The sequence below is a fragment of the Carya illinoinensis genome, chromosome 6, assembly GCF_018687715.1.
Source record: "Carya illinoinensis cultivar Pawnee chromosome 6, C.illinoinensisPawnee_v1, whole genome shotgun sequence".
NCBI classification, from domain to species: domain Eukaryota; kingdom Viridiplantae; phylum Streptophyta; class Magnoliopsida; order Fagales; family Juglandaceae; genus Carya; species Carya illinoinensis.
The window spans coordinates 19762074-19787099 of NC_056757.1; the positions used below are offsets into that span (position 1 = coordinate 19762074).

Here is a 25026-nt window from a genome sequence, read left to right on the forward strand (position 1 = left end):
GGTTAAAATTTGTCAAACTGAGATAGTGGCGAGCAGTGATTTTCCTTCGAAGGAAATGGATCTGTGTGATTCGAACGGCAGAGACTATGTGACCTAGCTTTCTAATTGTGTGTGGCTGCACCTATACTCTTTTTTGTGTGATTTCTGACGTGGCTAATGATGATAGGACAACTGCTTATCTTTAATAAACGGCCAGACCGCTTAGAAGCGGCTCTGTTTATAATTTGAAATTTTTTAATTAAATAAGTATCGGAGTGGAAAAAAATATTTATTATAATTTACATACTTTTAATTAATAAAGTTTTGGAGTGAAAAAAAGGTGAAAAAACTTGCATGCCGTTTGTGATCATAATATATAGCCAAAGTTTAGAACAAAATGGAGGTATGTGAATATTGTACGAATAATTAGTTAATATTATATATTTTTACCAATTTTGATTTAAATAAATTTCTCTAAAAAGAGCTTGTGCAAAATTCATTTTTAAAGGCATTGGGAATCATTTATCATAATATTTGTATTTATAAATACAACATATAAATAAAATCATTATTTCAACATCATTTATAAAAAAATCAATCATTGATGAGACTCACACATTTTTCAACTTCTTACTCAAAAGTTAATAACTTAACATATTTCATACATCCAAATACATCAAACTCATTCTCAATAGGACCCACAAACGAAATAGTTTGATTCTTTAACTTCTCTCAATTCATATCATCTAATCATTACAACTTTCTTAAATTTGAATATAAAATATAATAAACAATTCAACTTTTTTAAATTATAAAATAATAATAATATTCTAATAATATTTTATTTAACTTTTATCTTGACTTAACTCAATATAAAAACGTAGTCATCTCTTCTCATAGTTATTCATAACTCTTCTTTTAACCATCTTCAACACCCAAACGTATCCTAGTAAATGTGATATTGAACATGCCTTCTGATTTGTTTGGCCAACTGTCATGTGCTGATATTGTTCCCACAGACTCCCGCCCAAAGCCGTCTGGAAGTAGTTTCAAGTGAAAAAAAAAATGGAAAAAGTGGTGGCCAGCCCCAGAGAATGGATCGATCGGAACGAGAGCGCCAAAGCGATGCTCGCTAGGGTTTTAACAGCGCGCCCCTTGTTGCTTCTTCCCCCACTTCATAGGGTTCCCCTACGCGTCGGTAATGTGGTTGAGCTTGTCGGCACTTCTTCTTCTGCCAAAACCCAAATCCTGATACAGGTCCCAGATAATGATTTCCTCTTATCTTCATTATTTTCATATTTTTGTACTAGAACTGGTCTATGATCATCCTATTGATAATAACGCTAGAAGAAAAAAGAATTATACTGGTTGCATATTTGAAGCTTAATTTAACTCAACTTATGATTATTACTCCGATGATATTCTCCATAATTAGATGTTTGTAGGCTGCAGTGAGTTGTGTTCTTCCTAAAGAGTGGAATGGGGTGTACTATGGAGGCCTCGACCGCTTGGTAATGTTCATTGACTTGGACTGTCGGTTTGATATTTTGCGCCTTTCTAAAATGCTGAAGCATCGAATAAATGGGCAATCTAATGGTGAGAATCTGTACCACCTTCCATTGTTTGCGGATAAAAGGGTAAATCCATGGCTAAGAGATACCATACTTTAGCTTATGAATTATTCTATTGACCATCCTCTCACCATTCTACGTGGTATCAACTGCTTGGAAAGCTATTTGATGCCACATCAGAGGATGATGAAAGTATGATGGTGATGATGAATAGCATTTTTCTTCGCATAACTGTAAATTTGTAGTATAGTTTATTACACCATCAGTTTCACCTGATATAGCATTCCAATTCTTATACTCATGGTACTACTTGACATTTTGTCTGAAAAAATAAAAATTACATAGTCACTGACATGGTCCAACACTTATACAAGGGCATCGCCTATGCTAGGTGATTTAGTGATACAATAAATTCTTGTAAGTTCATACCACTATAATCTATTACAGAAGTCCAATGGAATAAAGTTTTAAAAAAGAAAGTTCTAAGCTCATGCATTGACCACTCAAGATCTTGAAAGCTTCTATCATTCCCCTTCTCCCAAAGGCACCACCCACAGGCACATTGGAACCATCTTCCAGATTTCTACGATCTGTGAATTGCCCTGAAGGCATCTCCAAGAAGCTAGAAGATCAATTACTCTTCTCGGCATCACCCAAGCTATCCTAGCTAATATTTCATCCCACAAGGTCATGGAAATCTCACAATGAAGTAGTAGATGATCAACACTCCCCACTCTTTTTGCACATACAAGACCAATCCATGATAATGATTCGAGGTTTCCTTACATTATCTAAGGCAACGATCTTCCCTAAAGAAGCCATCCTTATGAAAATACTGCTTTTAGTGGAGCCTTAGGGGTTGTTTAGGAAACACATCCCATCTCATCTCATATCAAAATTTCTCAAAATTTCCTTACCAACATCATTCAAACACATACTTCTCAATTTAAAAAAATTTTCAACTTTTTCATCTAATCATTACCTAATCATTACAACTTTATTAAACTTCCAAACAAAACACAAAAACAATTCAAACTTTTCAAATCCCAAAACAGAAATAATATTAAACAATTATATTCTAACAATATTTTAACTTTATATTATTTTTATTCAATTCTTTCTCTCATTTTCTAAAACCCAATAAAACATCATAACTCAACATCATTTTACTACTATTCATAGATTACTCAAAAAAATGGACTTGCATTATGAGTAGCAAGGGATTGGTAAAAATGAGTGAACAGTGAATTTCCCTTTCTTTGTAAGACGCAAAGAAATCATATCTTCAATTTCCTCCCTCAAGAATTTGTCTACCTCTTATAGTCATTTTGAGATTATGATATACTCTTCTCCACCACCATGCTCAATCTATTCTCTAGACTTCCGAAAGAATTTTGTCCATCCCACTCACCAAGCTAATGGGACAATAATCTTTTATTTGTATCACACCTAGTCTTTTGGGAATGAGAGCAATGAAGGCTGCATTGAGACTTTTTCAAACTTGAAATTTTCATAGAATTCGTCAAAGACCCTTATGATATCTTCCATGATCACTTCCCAACATGTTTGAAAGAAGGCCATAGAGAAACCATCTGGGTGTCACTTGCCATACTTCTTAACACTTTCTGGATCTCCACTCCACCTCTTCAAACGGCATCTCGAGCCCCCCTTGCTTCTTGTGAATCAAGAGCATAAAAAACAAGTCATGTAACTTTGATCTCCAAGAGAATTCTTCTGAAATCATTTTCTTGTAGTAGAGCTATATGATCCAAGATCTCAGGGAGGTTAGAGGTTGGCACACCATTCATCATTAACATCTCTATGGCATTGTTTCTCCTATGCGAATTAGCCATCCGGAAGTACTTGGTGCATTTAACTCCCTTCTTCAACGATAAAAGGCTCTCGATTTTGGTCTCCAAGATATATCCTCAAACAAAGAAACTCACTCAAGTTCTGCAATCAGTTGAGTTTTACCTAGACCTCTCCACTTTTGACATGTCCCGCCCCACTCCTCCTCTATACCCTTCAATCCCTTGAGTTCCTGGTGGGAGGAACCCTTTATTTTTCTTTTTGATATACCATATAATAAGCAGAGTTATCCAAGTGAAAGGGCCAAACACGGCATTTTATTTTAAATGCCGTTGCAACCTGAAAATAGGAACTTTAGAAATGGGTCAACTATATGCTTTGTTATCACCTTGCTTTGTACCACATATAATGTATGAAGCCATGCGAAACAATTCTTCATTCTTTTCCTTATTCTCTATTGTTAAGAATGAGAATTCAATGCTGGTCAATTGACCTGTTTATGCAGTCATAGAAAAGGACTGTAACTACTGTTACACATGATATAGGAATCCTGATTTCATTTTATTTCCTTGAACAAAAATAAGTTTTTTAATCTCTTTATTCATATAGAACTTGAGCAAGTAATAATTTAATTTGTTGTAGTTTTGTTTGAATTTTTTAGGATCAATAAAAAAAATAGATCAGGAGCACATGGATTTTGACTTATGGAACAATGATACCAAAAAGAATCCTACTTATGACGAGGAATTATATTCTTTGTGCATGAGACGGTTCCTGTTCATTCGCTGTTATGATAGTTTTCAGTTTCTTGCCACTCTCAAGGTGAGGATATCTTTCGTTATTTTTTATCCTTTTTATCTCTAAATAATTTTTCTGTTTTTCATGCTCATGTTATTTCTTTGACTTTTCTACATATAAAAAAAGAACTCATTGAGTTTCCCATAAACCTAGAGGCCAAGAATAGATCCACACAGCTTAGGAGATATAAAGTGAAAAATAATGCTCCTCGGAGCAGGAATAATGATAAAATTATGCTCCCACAATAGTTCGTGCTTCATTGGAGGAAAATTATCATAACCTCATAGTAATTATTTGGTAACTACCTCCATTTACTATATGTGGAAGTCAAAGTTGATCTACTTAAGATATTAGAATTTACAATGAAAGTTTATTTTTGATAGGTCAATTTACACTGAATGTTATGTGCCGCTAGAAGTCAAATATAATACGAACATATTAGGATATACCTTAAGCCTGCCCAATTTGACAAATAATTTTTGCCTTCACAAAGATGCCCATATAATAGTTTTTCTAAAAAAGAAAAGAAAAACCCATTAAAAATAAAACTCAACTTTGTTGTTGGGTTCGTTGATCATATTCCGAATTGTCCAAGATCCAAGAGCGAGATGGTTCAATATATCTCCTCCAATAACAAAATAAGGGCAAGCAAGATCAGATAATGATTCACTAGAATGAATGGAAGGAAAACATAGCAAAGAAGGATAAGACATCACATAACTTCGAAAAAAATATGCTCCAAAATCTAAACATGCAAAACAGGGGGAATGAGAAGAGAATGAATGATGAGAACCAGAACAAAAAGCCTCTAATATGGATAAAAATAGCATTTAGATATATCTGAATGTTGCATCAAATGTCATGAAATTTAATAGATGTGGACTGCATAAACTTTTAGGGGACCATGTCATTTGTCACTAATAGTTCCTAGACTTGTTGACCTACCTTCTACTATTCAATGTGTCACATGCCATTGCTTTTATTCTCTAAAGTTTATTCCAACACCATGGTTTGAGTGTGTCATAGTGCTTGAAGGTGAGAATCAGTTCTCTTCCATATGCAGATCTGCAAAAGTTCACTGTCAAATTGAAGTGTAAATTTTCATTGGTAAAGTATGCTATCATGTCACTGATACAATGCTATGAAGCATCTAATATATTCTTTGAAAAAAGGTATCATTGTGGATAACATAGCAAGATGTAAACTTGATCTCATCCAGCAATTTTGAGGCTCATCCAAGCATGAGATGAATCTCATTCTCCTTGCCTTTAAGTGGTCAGTTTATTTCTCTAAGTAAATTTCTTCCTGCGGTAAGCAATCTTGAGGATTTTGAAAGCCATCATGAGATTCACTTATTACTTAATGGATTATGTTCAAACTTCGCTACTAAAATAATCTTGTGGTCTTTTAATGCTTAGATATTACTTTGATCAGTGAAATTTCAGCTTATGCTGCTTCCTTTAATAGTATGACTCCATTAAAGTTATTATAGGTGAGATTCCTAGAATGCCCACGTTGAGACTCCTAGAAGGTCCTTGTTAGACCACAAGGTTTATTACTTCTGTCCTCTCATTTTCTACTTTCTTTGAATTGTGGGTCACAATCACATCTCAGTAAGATTTCCTTTTAAACCTCATCCAACTGTAAAAATCATATTCCATAAATCCCTATAATTTCTACTGGTGATGAGTACCATTCAAAGGTCCTGGACAGCAAATCTATTTTTCTTGTCATTTTACAACGTCACTTCTGCCCTCATGTTTGCTTGACCTTGCTCACTGGAGATAGAATAAATTGTCTTACAGCAAAGATGCTTTTTGATGGGAGTTTCAAACTCAATGGTGATATCTGAGCATAAACTTGTTCTTATGACCTCCTGCTTTGCACTTTATTAGGCAAGTAGTTATAATTCTTTATATATTAATGTTGATGAAAATGAAACGCACACACATTGTAGTTCACTGGAATACACTTGCCAATAAGTTAGTAAATGTGAAGTTTTATTAAAAGCCATGAGCACTGATCTATAATCCATCCCTGACGTTTTTTGGCATGATGGACCACTTTGTGCCAACCTGCTGCCAATAAACCTTCCAGCTCATTGAACTATCAATTCTTTTTTAGGTCATTGTATCAAACAAAAAGGGATTCTCTTAAGATTAGATGGCAGAATAGTAACAATAATAAAAAATAAAATCGAAAAGTTTTAGAGGTGTTCTTTCCTTTTCTTGTCTCCAAGAATTACTCTTTCGAAAAGCATCATCCACCATGTTAGCAATGGCAGATATTACTTTAAGATGTGCATGCCAAAAAAGAAGCATATGATAATAAAATTAGCATGATTTTTTAAAGAATTACTTACTTCCTAAAACAATTTATATACCATATTCCTGTTTAAAACTGTCGCATTTATTTTGGTTCTATTTACCGTGGAAGATCTTATATATTCTGTTCTTGAACTTTCCTGATTATAGACATTGCACTATCGGATTCAGAAGGAACAAGAACTGCATGGCATTAGTGTTCATATACTCATGATTGACGGGTTTGTTTTCTAATATGGAACATTACATATCTGCATTGTTTTTCAAGGATTTTGTTAATGGCATTACCAATTCATGTTTCGGGTGTTGATATTTTTCCTTGCAGTTTATGTTACATTGTTACACTTGGTTAATTTTTAGAAGTGGTTAGTTTTTTTCTTTTTATTTTTATGTGGGTGGGGCTACAATTTTCACTTCAAAAGCTTCTCGAGTTTTAGCTCATTACTATAATCATTATTTTAATTTCTATAATTTTTGTGGTTATCATCATCAGTATAGAATATAGGTACATCATCTTTGTCTATAATTTAAGAATTAGTTTACGATACTAAAAAGGGTATGGTCATGTCACTTACCTTGTAGAGCTAATCCAATAATTTAATCACGAAGCTCGTCACCTATATAAAATAACATATCTTCAATTAGTTCTAATCAAGTGTGTGCTAATATTCTAAATAATTAACCTATACTAACTTTAAGAGAATAATTTATGTTGTAATTAAAAATAATTATTTAATTTTGATAAAAAACCAAACTCAGAAGGGACTGAGAAGGTGGCATAGTGAGTTTAGGTAAGTTTGAGTATAATGGGAGTCTCGAAAAAGTTAGTTATTGAATAAAAAAAGACTTTGTCTTGATTAGGGAGGGAGGCTCCTTGATCATAACAGAGAGGAGTTGGAAGGTTTGGGGAAAGCAAGGTTACACTGGTTTATTAGAGTATTGGAGGAATGCCTGAGGGGTGGGATGATGGATATGTATGCTACGACAAGGAAGGTGATAGAAGCTTCATAGCACAGAGGTGCTCAAATACTGGCGGCAGATATATGGCACTAGTGGAATATGGTGGGGGTGGAAGGCGTAACTTTATCTTCATTCCAGAAGATGTGGAGGGAGGGGTTGGAGGAGGTTGGCAGATGTGATGAAGGACCTTATCTCGGAGGAAAAAGGTGTGAAACATAATGGAGTTGGGATTCTGCAGGGGTTACCGGGATGAAGTTTAATAATCAGCACCAGTTGTATAGGGAGGCGTTGGTGAAGTCCAGGGAACAACATAGGGGTGGAGGCACTTGAGGGAGGGAAACTTATGGTAATGGCCAGAAGCCAGTAATGGTTCTTAAGCCCTCGGGTATAGTATGTATGCAAAGGGAAGGAGGTGGTTAGGGTTCAGCACAGACAATGTCGGACTTGGACCCTACCTCTGACTCCTACTTTGATTCACATAGCCCTCGATCCGACTCTTGTCGGAGTCAGAGTAGGATTTTGATTTTTTATTGGGCTTTTTTTCTTAGGCCATTTAAATTTCAATTTGAAAATTTTGGGCTCTCACTAATCGGATTGGGCTTCCATATTTCAATTTTATTTTAAAAAACATTTTTTCAAATTTCAATTTTATTAAAACATAACCAAAATTGAAAAATAAATCATTGTACAAATTAATTTATTATAAATTAGTATTAATATTATTATAGATTAATGTTTATACATTAGTATTACATGTTATTATACATTGATTATTATGCATTACTAATACATGTTATTATATTTTATTTACTATAAATTAGTATTGCATGTTATTATAAATTTTTATATTTGTGTTTGTACATAATACATAGTATTAAATATTATTATACATTAGTTATTATATAATTAGTATTACATGTTATTATATATTAGTGTTTATACATTTGTTGTTATTATACATTAGTGTTACATGGTAGTAATCGTTAATAGTATTGTGTTTACATATACTAAACTATTATTACTCAATTTATATTATTAAGTATATTATTCTATAATAATTTGCTCATACCAATATATTTATATAAGTTTTAGTTATATAATATAATATATAAATGATTGATATATAAAAATACATATGTTTTTATAAAATATATAGAATATCGTAGTTGGAGTTGGAGTCGGACAATCAAAGTCGGAGTGGAGTCGGAGTCGGTACAATCTCTACCTCCGACTGACTTTTTTGGTAAAAAAACTCCGACTCCGACTTATCAAAGCCGGAGCAGAGTCGGTGTGAAGTCGGAGTTGGATTTTCGGATTTTTGCTTAGCCCTAGAGGCGGTGGCAAGTTCTTTGATGGCTTGTCGAATAAAGGCGTGCACGCTACCTTACGAAAAATGCAAACATAGGTGGAGGCACTACAGGAGCAAATCAGCTTATTGATACAGTGCATTGAGGAAGATGAGGAGGTGGGCCTGGGCTTGGACCAAGAGATAGAACAAGGATGTGGGCAAGTTGAAGTTGTGGGCTTATGGGATGGTAAGGGTCAAACTGAAGGGCCTAAGGGCCAGGTTTGTGGGTCATAGCCCACAGGGCTCGTCAAGGGCATATCCAAAGCAGGAGCCTAGCCCGTTTGGAGAATCAAAGTGGGAGGAGGCTGGCCCCTCTACCGGCAGGATGCTGTAGGGTGTGCCAGCGGAGAAGATCCTGGTGGGAAGCTGTCGATTGTGACTAACCAGGTGGGAGACGACGATGTTTGAAGAGGTCGAATTTGTTCCTAGGTGTCGCACAAATGAGTGTCTATATTTAGTCCCAACAAGGACAGACAAGGCCGAGACGGATAGAGGTGGAGAGCCCCTCTCGAGATTCAGCCAGTAGCTTTGCCAGCGAGTGACTTTTACCCACTGGATGTAGCCTGTGTTCTAGTTTCAGAGTCTGGGAGCAATGGGAGGGAGGCTGTGTGGCCTTCAAGGATGCTAGTTGTTACAAACTTACAAGGGACTCCTCTGGGTGGGGGGAAAGGCCTATTTGTATTGAGAAAAAATAGAAGTGCCGATAAAGACACAGTGGGCACCCAGGGATGCGATTAACTTGAGGGGGGACCCGATTCCACTACAATACCTGCTACCAGATCATTCTAGTGTTTCTGACTGGGTGTTGCATAAGGTAAAGGAAATCCAACATTGTGTAGGATTTGAGTGTGGAGGTTTTGAGGAACAATTTATGGCTTTACAAATAGCCATTGAAGTGGGACATGATCAGTTAAAGAAACCAGATTCCAAAAAACAGCAGGAACTAAAGAGGTAACATGGTCTATAAATTATTAAGGTAGCTCAAGCTCCAGACTACAGTAGAGAAAGAGCTAAGGGGAGGGGACAAGCTCCACATTTATGAAGCCCAAAATAGTATCTTGGAATGTCCGAGGGCTTAATATGGCAAAATGGTTTTCTGCTATTGTTCTAAAGGGCAGGAATGTTCATGAGTTTCTATTTTCTTTATAGCCCACTAGAATGTAACTAGGTGTCTCACTTTGTATACTCTCTGTGTACTTGGGCATTGCCTAGTTTCTTCATATTCAATAAAGATTATTAACTTTTTTCTCTCTCCAAACTTTTTTCTCTCTCCAAACTTTTTTCTCTCCGTACACCTGAGAAAATACAGATTCATTTCGATGGTGATTGTTTTTAGTGATGCTTAGATTAGTCTTGGAGTCTTTGTGAGTGTTATATTTTAGAGTTAGTGTGTTGAGATGGGGTGGATTAGGAACATTGTTATTGACCAGAAATGTTTTGAGTTTGAGAAGGTTAGCGAGAGGTGGTGGAGATGTACAGAGAGCAGTTGTAGAGCTGTTCATCACATTTCTCTCGACCATGGATCCTTGGGGTGGTTGGCTGCAATGGTTAAGGAGGGGATAGCACACCGGGGGTCATCAGAGTTCATTAAGTCACGCAGAAGTGGGCCTCAAGTTCTGGTAATGCAGAGACAGCGTAATTCATATGGGAGTTTCTTCTCCTTATCAGAGTTTGGCCATGGGAAACGTCGTGGCGTGTTAATGATACCAGAAGGAGGAAAGGGGGTGGGATGGAGGTATCTTGATGAGTTGCTGCAGGAACTCACAGCTTCATACTCTGTTCCGAGAGTGCAAAACAGGGGTAGCTGCCTGTGGCGTCTTCCTTCATCATGGCAGGGAAACCATCCCCTGTCGTACAGTGAAGCAGTGTCTCGAGCGCCAAAATATGCAGAGGGAGCAGGTGAGATTTCCTCTCTGGTGAAAAGTCACACTCGTGTAGGGGATGGCAGGGGGATGTCGGGGGTGAATATGGAATACGTGGTTCGTGCTTTGGCTGATATGGAGAAGCAAGTGGGTTATTTGAAGGAGTCCTTGGCTGTTCTGAAACGCAGCGTTGAAGGGGGGGAAAATGTGGGTCTGGGCCAGGTAGAGGTAAGGCCCATGAAGGTGGGCTTTGAGAAGAATATTGAAGACTTGGGTTTAAGGGGGGATGAGGGAGTGTTAGATGGGCTTCAGAAGGGTAAGGGGCTGGCCAACGGCCCACGGAAGATATGGGTACCCACGGGAGGCCGAAATGTTTCGGCTCTGGGTTCTCTGAAGGGACCCGATACTCATCCAGGGGGCCCGAGTCTTGGACTGGGTCTTGGACAGAAGGGGCCGATGGAGGGTGGCGAGTCGTCTGGCGGTGGTGCGACGCTGAGGCTGCCGCCGGTGGAGGAGACGGCGAGGGAGCCTTCTCTCGGTAAAGTCAGGGAGCCTAATGTATCACAGTTGCTTCTGTTTTCTGAGGCTGAGCAGGTACAGAAGGGATCGATGGAGGCCTGTAAACCTTCAGGTGAAAGCTTGTGCATAGAAGAGGGGGAAATCTTTGAGGGTGATAAGCTGTCTCCGAGAGTACGGGAACAACAAGGGGAAGGAGTGGTTTTTTCATTGTCACCCGAATTAATGCAGGCTAATTTCAGTTCTTGGAAGGATGTGTGTAAGATGGGAGAGGTACCGGAGGTAGTTGAAATGAATTCCTTAGCTATGGTGACTAAAGAGGTCACGGCAGATCAAGAGTTAATAGAGGGAGAGGGAAATTTGGTTTTGTTTGAGCCGTGTGACAGTGTCTTAGAGGGGGAGGAAGATGTTGAGGCAGACCCAACCCCTATCAGTGTGGTAACCCCTACTAGATCTTCAGATTGGATTTTGAAAAAAATAGAGGACCTTCAGAACTGTCTGGGAATCTCTTGTGCGGGTTATGAAGAACAGTTTAAAGCCCTGATTATAGCCATTGAGGCAGGCCAGAATGGGGCTGGGACTAAAAGAGAGAGAGAGTTGAGGAGATTGACCTGGTCCATTAACTATGATGGTAAGGAGGGGAGCGCAAGCCGTGGTAGAAACAAAGGGAGGGTCGGATCAGTTGTTAAATGAAGCCCAAAATAATTAGCTGGAATGTTAGGGGTCTTAACGAGATTAATAAACGTCTCCGGGTAAGATCTTTATTAAGGCAATGGAAGGGGGATATTATTTGTCTTCAGGAAACTAAGTTGAAGCATATTGATAGAAATATTATTAGAAGTTTGTCCAGCTGTATGTATGTAGGCTGGATTTACTTACCGTCAAACGGGGCTTCCGGGGGGATCCTGGTTATGTGGGACAAGAGGGTGGTGGAGAGCATAGATGAGTTCGTGGGAGAACACTCGGTGGGATGTCTCTTTAAAAATACAAATGATGGTTTTTTGTGGGCCTTTGCTGGGGTTTATGGTCCTAATATAGATAGTGAGAGGCGGCTACTTTGGGAGGAGTTAGCTGGGTTATGCTCATGGTGGGAAGCTCCATGGTGTATCGGAGGGGATTTTAATGTGACAAGATTCTCTAGCGAGAGAGCAGGAGGGGGTCGTCAAAATCAAGCCATGGTGGATTTTTCAGACTTCATCTCCGAGATGGGACTTATGGATATACCGTTAATGGGTGGGGAATTTACTTGGTCCAACAACCATGTGTGGTCAAGGTTGGACAGATTTATTATTTCCCCGTCGTGGGAATCACATTATCCCGGCTTAAGTCAGAAAAGATTCCCGAGACTATGTTCGGATCATTTTCCCATAATGCTAGATGGTGGTGGTATACAAAGGGGGAGAAGGCCTTTCAAGTTTGAAAATATGTGGCTAAAAGTGGAGGGGTTTGTGGACGTGATTAGGCAATGGTGGAGTTCATACTCCTTCGAAGGTAATCCGAGTAAGGTGTTGGCGGATAAGCTGAAAGCATTGAAGAAGGACTTGAAGATATGGAATGAACAGGTTTTTGGTGATGTAACCGCTCAGAAAAAGAATTTGTTTTTAGAGTTACAAACCTTGGAGGGAGTAGGGGAGGAGAATAACCGTAAAGTCCAAGTCAGTGCTGAATTAGAAAGATTGATTCTAATGGAGGAAATATCGTGGAGGCAAAAGTCAAGGGCTTTGTGGCTAAGAGAGGGGGATAAGTGTACACAATTTTTTCACAGGATGGCTAATGCGCATAGGAGATTCAATGCCGTTGAGTCCATGAACATTAATGGTGAAAATTTTTCAGATCAAGAGGTGATAAAGGAACATGTGGTTAGTCATTTTCAATATTTGCTAGCGGAACCGCACGATTGGCGGCCGACCCTAGATGGATTAGCTTTTGAGACCATAGACCAAACTAGCAGAGATTGGTTGGAGAGACCGTTTGAAGAGGAAGAAGTACACCAAGTTATTAAGAAAATGAATAAGGATAAAGCACCGGGGCCTGATGGTTTTACTTTGGCTTTTTTCCAATCTTGTTGGGAGGTGGTGAGAGAAGAGGTAATGCTGGTTTTTCAGGAATTCTTTACGCATGGAAAATTTGAAAAAAGCTTAAACGCTACTTTTATTGCCTTAGTCCCTAAGAAGGCGGGGGCTATGGAGGTTTCGGACTTCAGACCAATAAGTCTTGTGGGCAGCGTGTACAAGATACTTGCAAAGGTTCTTGCCAATAGGTTGAGTACGGTAATGGAAAAGATCATTTCTAAATCTCAAAATGCCTTTGTGAAGGGGAGGCAAATTTTAGACTCGGTTCTTATAGCAAATGAGTGTTTGGACAGCAGAATCAAGTCTGGAATCCCAGGTATTTTGTGTAAACTTGATATGGAGAAGGCGTACGACCACGTGAATTGGGATTTTTTGGTGTATATGTTGGTTAGAAGTGGGTTTGGGGCAAGATGGAGGCAGTGGATAAGACACTGTGTATCAACGGCGCGTTTCTCGGTCTTGGTTAACGGGGATCCAGTGGGATTCTTTAATAGCTCGCGGGGGTTACGGCAAGGAGATCCATTATCCCCTCTCTTATTTGTTCTGATTATGGAGGCACTAAGCAGAATGGTGTCAGCGGCGGTAGGGGGTGGATTTTTCTCAGGTTTTAATGTGGGGGGCAATCATGGTTCCATCATTATTTCTCATCTCTTGTTTGCAGATGATACCTTATTATTTTGTGAGGCAACGGCAGGTCATATAGAATCCCTGAAGGCTATTTTGCTATGCTTTGAAGCTGTGTCCGGGTTGAAGATCAATCTTGCTAAAACGGAGATGGTTGCAGTGGGAGAAGTAAATAATATCAGGGGGCTAGCTAACATCTTGGGTTGTGTGGTCTCTTCCTTGCCTTTGAAATATCTGGGCCTTCCGCTGGGGGCTTCTTTCAAAGCAAAATCTATTTGGGAAGGGGTGCTGGAAAAATTCGAACGTAGACTGGCTGGGTGGAAAAAGGTATACTTATCAAAAGGGGGACGAATAACCTTGATTAAAAGTACGCTATCTAACCTTCCTACATACTTTTTATCCTTATTCCCACTCCCTGCTAGCATTGCACAGAGATTGGAGAAACTTCAGAGAGATTTCCTATGGGGTGGGATAGGAGAAGAGTTCAAGTATCATTTGGTGGGATGGGATAAGATTTGTACTCCGTTGAGAGATGGTGGGTTGGGGATTAGGGATGTAAAGGCCTTTAATATGGCATTGTTGGGTAAATGGCTGTGGCGGTATAATTGTGAGAGGGAAGCTTTATGGAAAGGAGTGATTGACATAAAGTATGGTAGTGAATGTGGGGGTTGGTGTTCTAAAGAGGGAAGGGGGACTTATGGTGTGGGGCTTTGGAAGTATATAAGGAAGGGGTGGGAGTCCTTTTCTTGCAATACCCGGTTATGTTTAGGGGATGGTAGTAGGATCAGTTTTTGGATGGATAGGTGGGTGGGTGATCTGGTTCTAAAGGATGCCTATCCCACAATCTTTGCTATTGCACGGGAGAAAGCAGCTGTGGTGGCTGATTTGAGGGTGATCTTTCAAGACACACAGGAGTGGAATATTAGTCTTACCAGGGATGCAAATGATTGGGAAGTAAATGACTTGCTGGAGTTTATGAATTTACTGTACAGCTTGCCCATTGCTGCCACAACTGAAGATGTGATGGTTTGGAGGCCGAATAGAAAGGGGAAATTCTCGGTACGTTCCTTCTATGAAGTCAATACCATGCAACAAAGGCCTAAGTTTCCGTGGAAGAATATTTGGAGAAGCAAAGCACCAACTAAGGCTGCATTTTTTGTATGGACAGCAGCACTAGGGAAGATCTTGACCACTGACAATCTTAGAAGACGTGGCCTTATTATTGTGGACTGGTGCTGTTTGTGTAGAAACAATGGAGAGACAGTGGACCACATACTCCTACACTGTAAGTTCGCAAGTGAGATATGGAACTACTTCTTCAACAGAATGGGAATAGCATGGGTAATGCCAGGTCGGGTGGTGGAGCTTTTAGCAAGCTGGCGAGGAATCTCCGGGACTCCGCAAATTGCATCTTTGTGGAGGATGGCTCCAATTTGTATTTTTTGGTGTATTTGGAATGAAAGAAATGAGAGACTTTTCGAGGATCATGAACGTTCCTCGGAAGAGTTTCGGAGTTTCTTATGGAAGACTTTATTTCTGTGGGCCATGGCTTTAGACTTTAATGGCCTAAGCTTCCATGATTTTCTTGCTTCTGTCTCTAGTTCCTAAATAGGTGTATGCTCATGTATACCTCCAGTGTACCTGGGCTATGCCCATCTTTATCTTAATAAAGCTCTCTATTACCTATCAAAAAAAAAAAAAATATGGCAAATTAGTGCCTTCGGGTGAAAAACCTGCTTCGTGAGTGGAAGGCAGACATTGTGTGTTTACAGGAAATTAAACTAAAATTTATCACAAGGAGGATTGTTTGGAGTTTCTGGTGCTGTACATGTATGGATTGGGCCTATCTTCCTTCCACTTGCCAAGGAAAGACTCTTCTTCACCTTTCCTTTGCCCTTGGAAGGTGATCTATCTTCTTACGCTGGTGCGTTCCTCACACAAGAAGAGTTGGAGCAGGAATAGATGATCGAGGAATTGGGCATAACACAATCAGTGAAGAATTGATAGAGTTGGCTGAAATTTCCTTACATTCTATAGTGTTTCCTAACCCGAGAACAATGAGTTTTGGGAAGGATATAGAATCAATGTGTTAGTATTTTGATAGATATTGGGATTACCCATAATTTTTTGGATACCTTAGTAGCTACTCAATGTCAGTTACCCATCTCGAAGACATAACTTATAAACGTGAAGGTGGCAAATGGAGAAACCTTATGTAGTGAGGGAAAATGTACTGATACAAACTTCAGGGTGCAAGGTATGAACTTTTCTACTGATTTCTTTATCTTTTCATTGGGGGTTTGTGATTGTGGTGTTGGGAGTCCAATGGTTAAGATCATTGGGTACCATAGTCTGGGATTTTGTGCAGATGACAATGAAGTTTCCCTATAACAACAGTATGTAGTCTTAGAAGGACTCCACACTAATAATGAGGAGTTGATTCATGGAAAGGAGGTTACTAAGGTTCCTAAATTGGAGAGTAAGGGAATTTTTTTACAGCTTATGAGCTTAACAGAAGTGCCACTCCTAAAGAGCAGACTGAAATTACTGCTCTATTAACAAACTCTACTAAGGTTTTCGAGGAACCTTAGAGTTTACCCCCTCAAAGAGTTCAAGATCACCAAATCACATACTCCTTTCCATTTCCGATTCCAGACCAGATCAACCAGTTTTTGTGAGACCTTATCGTTATCCATATTACCAGAAGACTGAAATTGAAAAAATAGTGAAAGAGCTCTTAGCAACTGAAGTGTTAAGGCCTAATCAGTCACCATTTTCATCTCCTGTCTTCTTGGTGAGAAATGCTGATGGTATGTGGCATATGTGTATCGAGTACAGTGTTTTGAACCAGGTTACAGTGAAGGATAAGTATCCTATTCCAGTGGTGAATGAGCTCTTGAATGAGTTACAAGGAGCTACAATTTTCTCTAAGCTGGACTTGCGTTCTGGTTACCACCAGATTAGAATGAAGGAGGAGGACATTTCAAAGACAGCTTTTCGCACTCATGAAGGCCACTATGAATTTTTGGTTATGCCTTTTGGTTTAACAAATGCACCTTCCACCTTTCAAGGCCTCATGAATGAAGTTTTCAGGCCTTTCTTGAGAAATTTGGTTATTGTTTTGTTTTATGATATTTGGTATACATCATGAGCCTAGAGGCTCATCTAATGCATTTGCAATCTGTGTTGCAGACCTTATAGGACCATCAATTATAAGCTAAGCAGTCCAAGTGCAAATATGTATACTTTGAGATAGAGTGCTTGGGCCATACCATATCTCAACATGGTGTTAAAGCAGATGCCTCTAAGATTGAAGCTATGGTGAAATGGCTCTGCCCTAGGAGTGTGAAATCCTTGTGGGGATTTCTTGGGCTTACTGGCTATTATTGGAAGTTTATCAAAGATTACGGAATGATCACTGCCCCCTTGACTGCCTTTCTCAAGAAGGACCCCTTTCATTGGAACATTTTAAAGACTGAAGGTTGCTGTCACTAGTCCTCCAGTGTTGGCATTGCCTGATTCTTCTAAAACCTTTGTTATAGAGTGTGATGCAAGTGGGGATGGGATAGGTCCTGTGTTAATAGAAGATGGATGGCCCTCTTTAAGCCAAGCTTTAAAAGGGAAATAATTGCAGCTGTCTACTTCTTACCTGCACATGTTCTTCCAAGATTTGTTGTTGACTTTAAATATGAGAAATGCAAAACACAGACTATCTTTTCATACTTCTAATATAATAATAAGAAACTTTAAACCTTTTGAAATTACATTGTATGCTTCTTACCCTTAGCATGATATCCAATGTGAAGTTATGTTGGTTTTAGTGCAATTGGATCTGAAAATAGATTGATTTTGTTTAATGGATAATATCTAAATTTGGATCCCTTTCATACCAGTATTGGAGCTTTCCATTGGATAGATCGTGCCTCAACATTCATGCCATTAGGGGCTACTAACAGGTAACAAGAGCAATTAGGTGACTGATACTTCAGTCGAGTCATTGATTTTTTTCCTTGTTATGAATTGTTTTGGCTTCTATGGATTTGTTATCAGTCAATTTATAATTTTTCCTGCAACCATATTTTTTCCCTAGTTTGGCTTTTTGGTTATCATACTAAGCACATAGACTTTGTAGCATTCCAACAGTGGCCCATATCAAATCTAGACCATACTTTTGAATAATTTGATCTTTATGCTTGCTTTCTCTGGAGCTTCTCACTCCTTGTGTCCGTTTAATGTAGGAAAAATCATTTGATATGCCTAGTTGGTGCTTAGAAATCAATCTCATAAAATTGGTCTCCAATGCCAGGAAGCCCTGGCGCTAACTTCAAGAAAAGCTTTAATTCAATATGCCACATGCATGTTACCTGTTCTTTTTATCAATCACAAAAGAATATTATATCTCACTAAGAGCAATACTTTTAATGTTTTGAACCCCATGCCTTCACCTTGAAAAGGTGGAGAATTTCAAGTACATTGCCAAATGATTGTTATTGCCTCTATTTATAGATATCGGAACCACTATACCCAAGCCACAATGGGCTTAATATTCAGGAATACCTTGTATCTATTTTTTATTAACTCCAGTTAGGTGCTCATTCTTGTATACATCCTGTGTACTCGGGCTTTGGCTAGTCTTTTATTCTGTTTTAAAATTCTTATTTAAATATAAAAAATATACCCAACCTAAAACTACATTATTTTAGGCTTAGGAACTACCACCGCCTAGAGTAGACAGATTGTCTTAATGTGAGCTACTGCAGGGGGGTGGGAGTTAAGGGACTTGATTTCGCCCAAGATGAATTTATGGATCTGTCAATGACAACACAGATATGAAGTGAGAGGCTTTTTACTGATTTAAAAAGAGTTTTAAGTGAACTGAGGTCCTCCTTCCGCAGGCTTCCCTTTTCTCCTTGTTGCTATGATTGCTGCCAGGAGGAACACACTGGAAGACAAGAACTGCTGGTGAACAATTAAAGGTTAAAAAAAAGACAACCCAAACCTCACAAACACTCTGTCAAGCACACGGTAGATGACAAAACGAATATATAAAATACAAACAACTGAACGTCACTGAAACAGTAAAGAGAGAGAGTAGAAGCACAAGAAGTCACAAGCAAAAGGAAACAAACAATCAGCAAAGGGAAAAAATAAATACACAAGAGTCAGTTTCACACCACAGCAAACTGAAGTTCCACCAGTCGAAGAAACTAAAACTTTTCTGCCCGTCAGTAAGCAAAAACTGTCTTCATTACCTGTTCCTCTATTTTCATGCAACAAAGAAAACCCACTAAAATAGACCATCCAGAAAACCAAACAAAGCAAAACACAAAAATCAAAGTAAAATTATCCATTCAAACACTGATATATTGTTTCAAGAGATATGGGAGGTGCAGTTTGAGAGATGCATGAAATGGCTAAGGTTTGGGGTTACAGATTCTTAGTTTTATTGTGAAATTGGACTTTTGGCCTTAGAATTGAAACTCAAAATCAATTTGAAGCCAATTTGAGAGACAAAAAATAAATTTTGCATTCGGCCCTCCAAATCCACATCCAAGATACAATTTATTGCCAAATCCAAGCATCCATCCAGATTGTACGTATAATTCATGCAAAGTTCGGTGTAGCGCTCGGTTGAAACAAGCTTGATCTTAGATTGGTGCAAAAGTGGAGCTGGGCAATAAAAGGAGTTAGATTTTGAATAAATAATTTGTCATTTTCTCATTGATATAGTGACATTAATTTCGTTTTGGTTTTCTGTTCCTCATACATCCAAGTAGGGGTGTAATTGATCCACTCAGTCCATTCGGTCCGGGCCAATGTAAAATGGTTCAAACATACAAAAAGCCCAAAATCACTTCTGATGTGTATTTTGACTATTTTCAGCCCATCAATACAAAAAACCTACAATGTTTGTAGTATTGAATATAAACTATTCCTCTTTATTTTCACATTTTGTGCTTGAAAATTGCCTAAAAAAAGTTGGGAAAATTATCAAAATTACCCATATCCATCCATGAGAATTAGCAATCATCATAATAAAGTTAAAAAAAAAAATAGAGAATGAAATTAAAAAATGCAATATCATCCAAAGTCCAAATACATATGGTCAATGGTGACAGGTTAGATGAAAATTACATAATTAACTCATATAACTACTATATAAAATAATATATATAAATTTCTTTTAAAAAAACTATAGATATACTTTGGTCAATCTGGTCCGGTCCAAAAAAATACACCCCGAGACTTAACTGAAAACCAAAACTCTAAGATATATATGGACGGGACCGAAAATGTCAGGTCCAGACCGAACCATTCGGTTCGGTCGGGTTTTCCTTTCTAGACCAATTAACTTACACCTCTACACCCAAGTAGCAATCATCCTCACATATATGCATTTGACTTTTATTATGTTAAGTTGGTACAATATGTGCTGTAAATTTAATAATTGTTGGTGTAAATCTGATTTGTTGCGAGATTCTTAGATCGTAACTGATCTTGCTGATTATATTGTTTGATTTGAAGGAAAACCCCCTCTCTTCAGACTGTGTCAGAAACTGTAGTTCAGGAGATTAGAAAGCTTCTGCTGCTGCATCCCATGCTTGTCATAGCTACAAAAGCTACCATTTTTGGAGATAGATATTCCATGACGGAGACCAAACGGTGAGTCCCCCCGAAAGGCCAAAAGTTCTGATTATGCCAGTTCCAATACTTTTCTTATCAGTAAACAAAATTATATTGGTCGTAAGAATAGGCAAAAGCCCAAGCACATGGGAATGTGAGTTCCAATCTTACTTTCCTTTTGTGTGAAAGATCCTAATTTTTTGTTCCCAAAGGTCAAATGATAATGATTCTAAATGATTTTTTTTTTTTGTGGTCAAGGGTCATATCATCCTAGATCCAAGCTCCAGATCTAGAGGTGGGGATTACCCTTTGGTAATTGATCGAACGAACAACTTCAGTATCAATTAAGTCTTAAAAAAGAAGTTTATTAAATGATCATCCAGAACATGACTAAATGAATCTTCAGTAATTACATTACAAATTAATTTTAATTGAACTGTTGACAAACCTCCTAGTTTCAAATTTGAAGTATTACATGTTGTATGTCATAATTCAGCTCCACATTATACAGAATACACTCAGACAGTGAATAGCTTTTCTCCAATATTTGTTCCATTCTTTGGCTTCAAGTAATATGAAAATTATCATATGATATTGATTTACCGATCAAGGTCTGTAAGACAGAGGTCAAAATTTTCATAAAGAGAAATATGATGAGTTGATATGATATCTGGACACAATCATATAAGTTGATATGCTCCCATTCATACAATATTCTGACATGACCGACCTCTATACTCTTTGACATGATTCAGCTCATGGGGTGTCATGTTCACCAGCTCGGCTAATGAATGGGAGGTTGACCTTTTTCATCATTCTTTGACAAGTTTTATGCACATATGGTGGAACAAAATGGTGTTAATAAGTTGCTTTAGAACCCATCTAGGAGAGACTTCTTTTAAGTGAAGTCTTAATGTGAAGTGCTATGTAATCACTCCAATGAACGTTTTAAATGGAAGCTTATTTGGAAGATAGGGTTTCTCCAAGGGCATCTTTTTACATGTGGAAAGCGGCTCTAAGGAAAGTCCTTAGTCTAGATAAAATTAAGAGGCATTGGACATGATAGCAGTCAACCAGTGTTGCACGTGTAGAAGAAATGAAGAGGCTGGGGATTGCCTACTTTTACATTATCAGTTTGCTAGCATGGAGCATATTCTTCAATTTTTTGGTACTAAGTGGGTGATGCCTTCAAAGGTGGTGAATTTGTTAGCACTTTGGAATGGACTGTTTAGCCACTATCAGTATGTTTGATCGTGCAAGATGGTTCAATTGTGCATCTTATGGTGCATCTGGAGGGAAAGAAACCTGTGTGGCTTTGAGGATAGTGAAAGATCGTGTCAGAGTTAAAGTTTGTGTTTAACCACCTTTTATCAGTGGACATAAGCCCATTATGGTGCTTCCTTTTCTATTTCTCGTTTTCAGAATTTTATACCTCTTTTCCCCTTTGTTAGATATGTGAATTCATGTTTAATTCCTGTATACATGAAAAGGGGAGAGTTCTCTTTGTACTACATTTCCAGCAGTATTTAACTTGGCTGGAAATCAGCAGGTCTCAATTTCAGAAATACTATGTCGTGCCAATGGGACGGTAACTTGGAATATCACTTTTACAAGAAATGCGCAGGATTGCAGGATTGGGACTTGAAGAGCTGGTAGATTTTTACAGCTATTTATATTCAGTAAATCTAGGCGTCAATGGGGGGGACCGTATGTTGTGGACTCACACGGGGAGTAAAAAGTTTACTGTTAAATCTTTTTATAAGGCCTTGACAATCCAACAGCCAACTTTCTTTCCATGGAAGAGTATATGGAAGGTGTTAGTACCTTCTAAAGTTGCTTTCTTTATTTGGACAGCCGCTCAGGGGAAGATTTTAACGATTGATAACCTTAGAAAGCGAGGTATGGTTGTCATGGAGGGGTGCTATATGTGCAAAAAGAGTGGGGAATCAATAGATCACTTGCTTTTACATTGTGAGGTGGCTGGGGAGTTATGGGCTGGAATACTTAGTAGAACCGGGCTAAATTGGGTTATGCCTAGGAGTGTGGAGGAGGTACTTGCATGCTGGAATAGACCACACAACAGTGCTCAACTGGCAGCAGTGTGGCGGATGATGCCCTTGTGCTTAATGTGGTGTTTATGGTCGGCAAGGAATGAGAGGTGCTTTAATGATAAGGGGTGTGGAGTGGGGGAAATCTGGAACTTTTTTGTATTCTCTTTGTTTCAATGGTTTTCTGCTATTGTTCTAAAGGGCGGGAATGTTCATGAGTTTCTATTTTCTTTATAGTCCACTAGAATGTAACTAGGTGTCTCACTTTGTATACTCCCTGTATACTTGGGCATTGCCTAGTTTCTTCATATTCAATAAAGATTATTACTTATCAAAAAAAAAAAAAAGGGTATCACTTTTCAAAATTTATCTTGTAAAAAATGAAGAAAATGCTAAGGTTTGTTGGGATACATCAGGGCTGACAAAAATAATATTTTTAACTCCTAAAGACTTGATTTCCTTGGAAAATTAGTTTGGATAAACTCCTAGAGTTTTGACAGCAAGTATTGGAAGAAGAGTCCTAAATCTATGATTTGTCCTAAAAGATAGGGCTGGCAGCAAAATGGCATTCCTATTTCTAATAGGAATTGAGTTTCCCTATGATAGACTTTTAGACAACTTCCTACTCTTTTAGGAAAAAGCTGGCAGCATAATTTGAGGAAAAGGTATCCTGAATTTTAGGCTTTATACATAAAAATTAGGGGGTGGCAGATCTGATTGATCAAGAGGAATCATTGTACAAGGATTCTTAGTTTTTCTTGCATTTTATTTACTATTCCTATTAGGACATGGATTGGGTGTTGTTACCTTAATTGTAGGAACTCATAAACTAGTTTTCTTATACCTCTTTAAAGCCCATTGAATAAACCTGCAGAAAGAATAATAGTGATACAGAGAATATTACGAAAATTGCTATTTTACCCCCTTAATAAAGTTGGTGGTGTGACAACAATCTAAGCTTGCCAGAAAGTTGAGGATGAGACTTGGGGGTTTGTAGCTATAATTTTAAAATTCAATTTTTGGTTTTGCCATGTGGACTTAAGAAAATACAGATAAGAAGTTGATAAGTATCTAGGAAATTACTAGGAAGGAGTAGGGAATGACTCATGAATCCTTCAAAAGTGGTGAATGGGTTTCTACATGTTTGGGAAGGAAAGTTTCTTGCCCTTTCACTTCAAAGGACTCCAATTGTAACCTTACTAGTCCTAAACGTGGCTTGGGCCGCCCTTGGACGGTTACCTAAAGAGCTGCTGGGAATTTTATTTAGTCTTTCTCTAACTTTGACAGACTGGTGTATATGCCTTTATATTAGCTTTTGCCAATTCTTGTCCTAAAAAGACTAGGTGGAGAAAGTGTCGTTCTTGAATGATAGAAAAGTGTGATCTCTATGTCTGTTCTTGGTTTCGTGACAGCAATGGATTATTTTTAGGCCACTTTTCCTTTGCAAGCCTTCATTCTGCTTTAGGTTCTTGATTTATTGTTCTATGTGCTGGCTGGCAGGAATTTGGGGAAATTGGATGCCTCAAATTCAAGAAGCATTAGCAGTACATCTCTGCAACTTCCTTACCGTGAGTACATGCCTTCTGTCTGGCAGGTAATGTTTCATGATTAGTTGCTTTTTAATATTATATTTTCACCAGTATATAACGAGGAGGTAATATTCAACTGCAGGTGATATCGCATATCATTATAAATTACTTGAATGTGGTGTTTCAAGATGCATACATTTTTGTCCATGTATCTTGTGGTTCTTAGTGGTTGATTATAATAATATGCATTGGACTGTGGGATAGTTATAAGGGACTTTGATGTTAAATTATTAATTTTGAAATTTTTAGGGTGCATCAGTGTTAAAAGTCTTATTGAATACTTACTTTTATCTTCAATCTTTGCAGACCTTTGTTACACACAGGGTACTTGTAGGAGCATCAGGTTTAGAATTTTCTTTATGGTGAAAATGCAAAGAATTTTGCCTTACTAATTGTCGTCATGGCAATATCAGCCAATAACTTTTTTTGTTCTCAACTACGGATGTACATTGTTTTGTTGCTTCCAGATGATCCTCTCATTCGAACCAATGACAGTGATCGCTCGCTCTATTTTTCAGAATGGCTGCTGCCACCACAGAGTTTTGTGGATAAATTTATAGTCAAAGAGGTAAGCAAGAGCCCATGGTACTCATCGATTGCGAATGTTCTAAATTTGACATCATAATTTGTTTTGGAACCTGTAGGCTGGTGTCTTCATGGTCCCATGAACTGCGTGAGGACTTGTGCAATATTCTTGGTTCTTTCTTGATCTCTAACATGATGCCGATCAAAAGGGGGAAGAAAAACAATTACAAGAAACTATTGTAAGATTAAAGAGAATCGAAAGATTGTAATATATGAATCTAGCTCTTCAGGAACTCAATATCATTTATCTCAAATTACTTATGTATTACATATGATCCACAAGATTCACTTTTATAGATATTGAAGGATAAGAACTA

The 25026-nt window shown here is 38.1% G+C and overlaps 1 protein-coding gene across 4 annotated transcripts; it reads left to right on the forward strand.

Moving 5' to 3' along the window:
* Nucleotides 1–901: 901 nt before the first annotated feature.
* Nucleotides 902–25026, forward strand: LOC122313239 (DNA repair protein XRCC2 homolog). 4 transcript variants are annotated; one of them, XR_006243335.1, is made up of 10 exons: nt 902–1236; nt 1425–1575; nt 4021–4181; nt 6632–6702; nt 17757–17819; nt 20389–20526; nt 24036–24129; nt 24431–24486; nt 24592–24692; nt 24769–25026. XR_006243335.1 is itself a non-coding variant. In XM_043128062.1 (10 exons), the coding sequence occupies exons 1-10, from the start codon at nt 1045–1047 to the stop codon at nt 24790–24792; spliced, it is 1032 nt and encodes a 343-aa protein (XP_042983996.1). In that variant the 5' UTR covers nt 902–1044; the 3' UTR covers nt 24793–25026. The 4 variants fall into 4 exon arrangements, 3 of the variants coding, with proteins under 3 accessions (XP_042983996.1, XP_042983997.1, XP_042983999.1); XM_043128062.1 differs by having other exon boundaries at nt 24431–24467; XM_043128063.1 differs by having other exon boundaries at nt 1425–1490; nt 4002–4181; nt 24431–24467.

Excerpts from the sequence above, each read along its gene's own strand:
- LOC122313239 (XM_043128062.1), top strand. The coding sequence starts at position 1,045 with ATGGAAAAAGTGGTGGCCAGCCCCAGAGAATGGATCGATCGGAACGAG. Across the intron at positions 1,237-1,424 it reads AAACCCAAATCCTGATACAG|GCTGCAGTGAGTTGTGTTCT; the intron begins GTCCCAGATAAT and ends AGATGTTTGTAG. Across the intron at positions 17,820-20,388 it reads CCATTAGGGGCTACTAACAG|GAAAACCCCCTCTCTTCAGA; the intron begins GTAACAAGAGCA and ends TTTGATTTGAAG.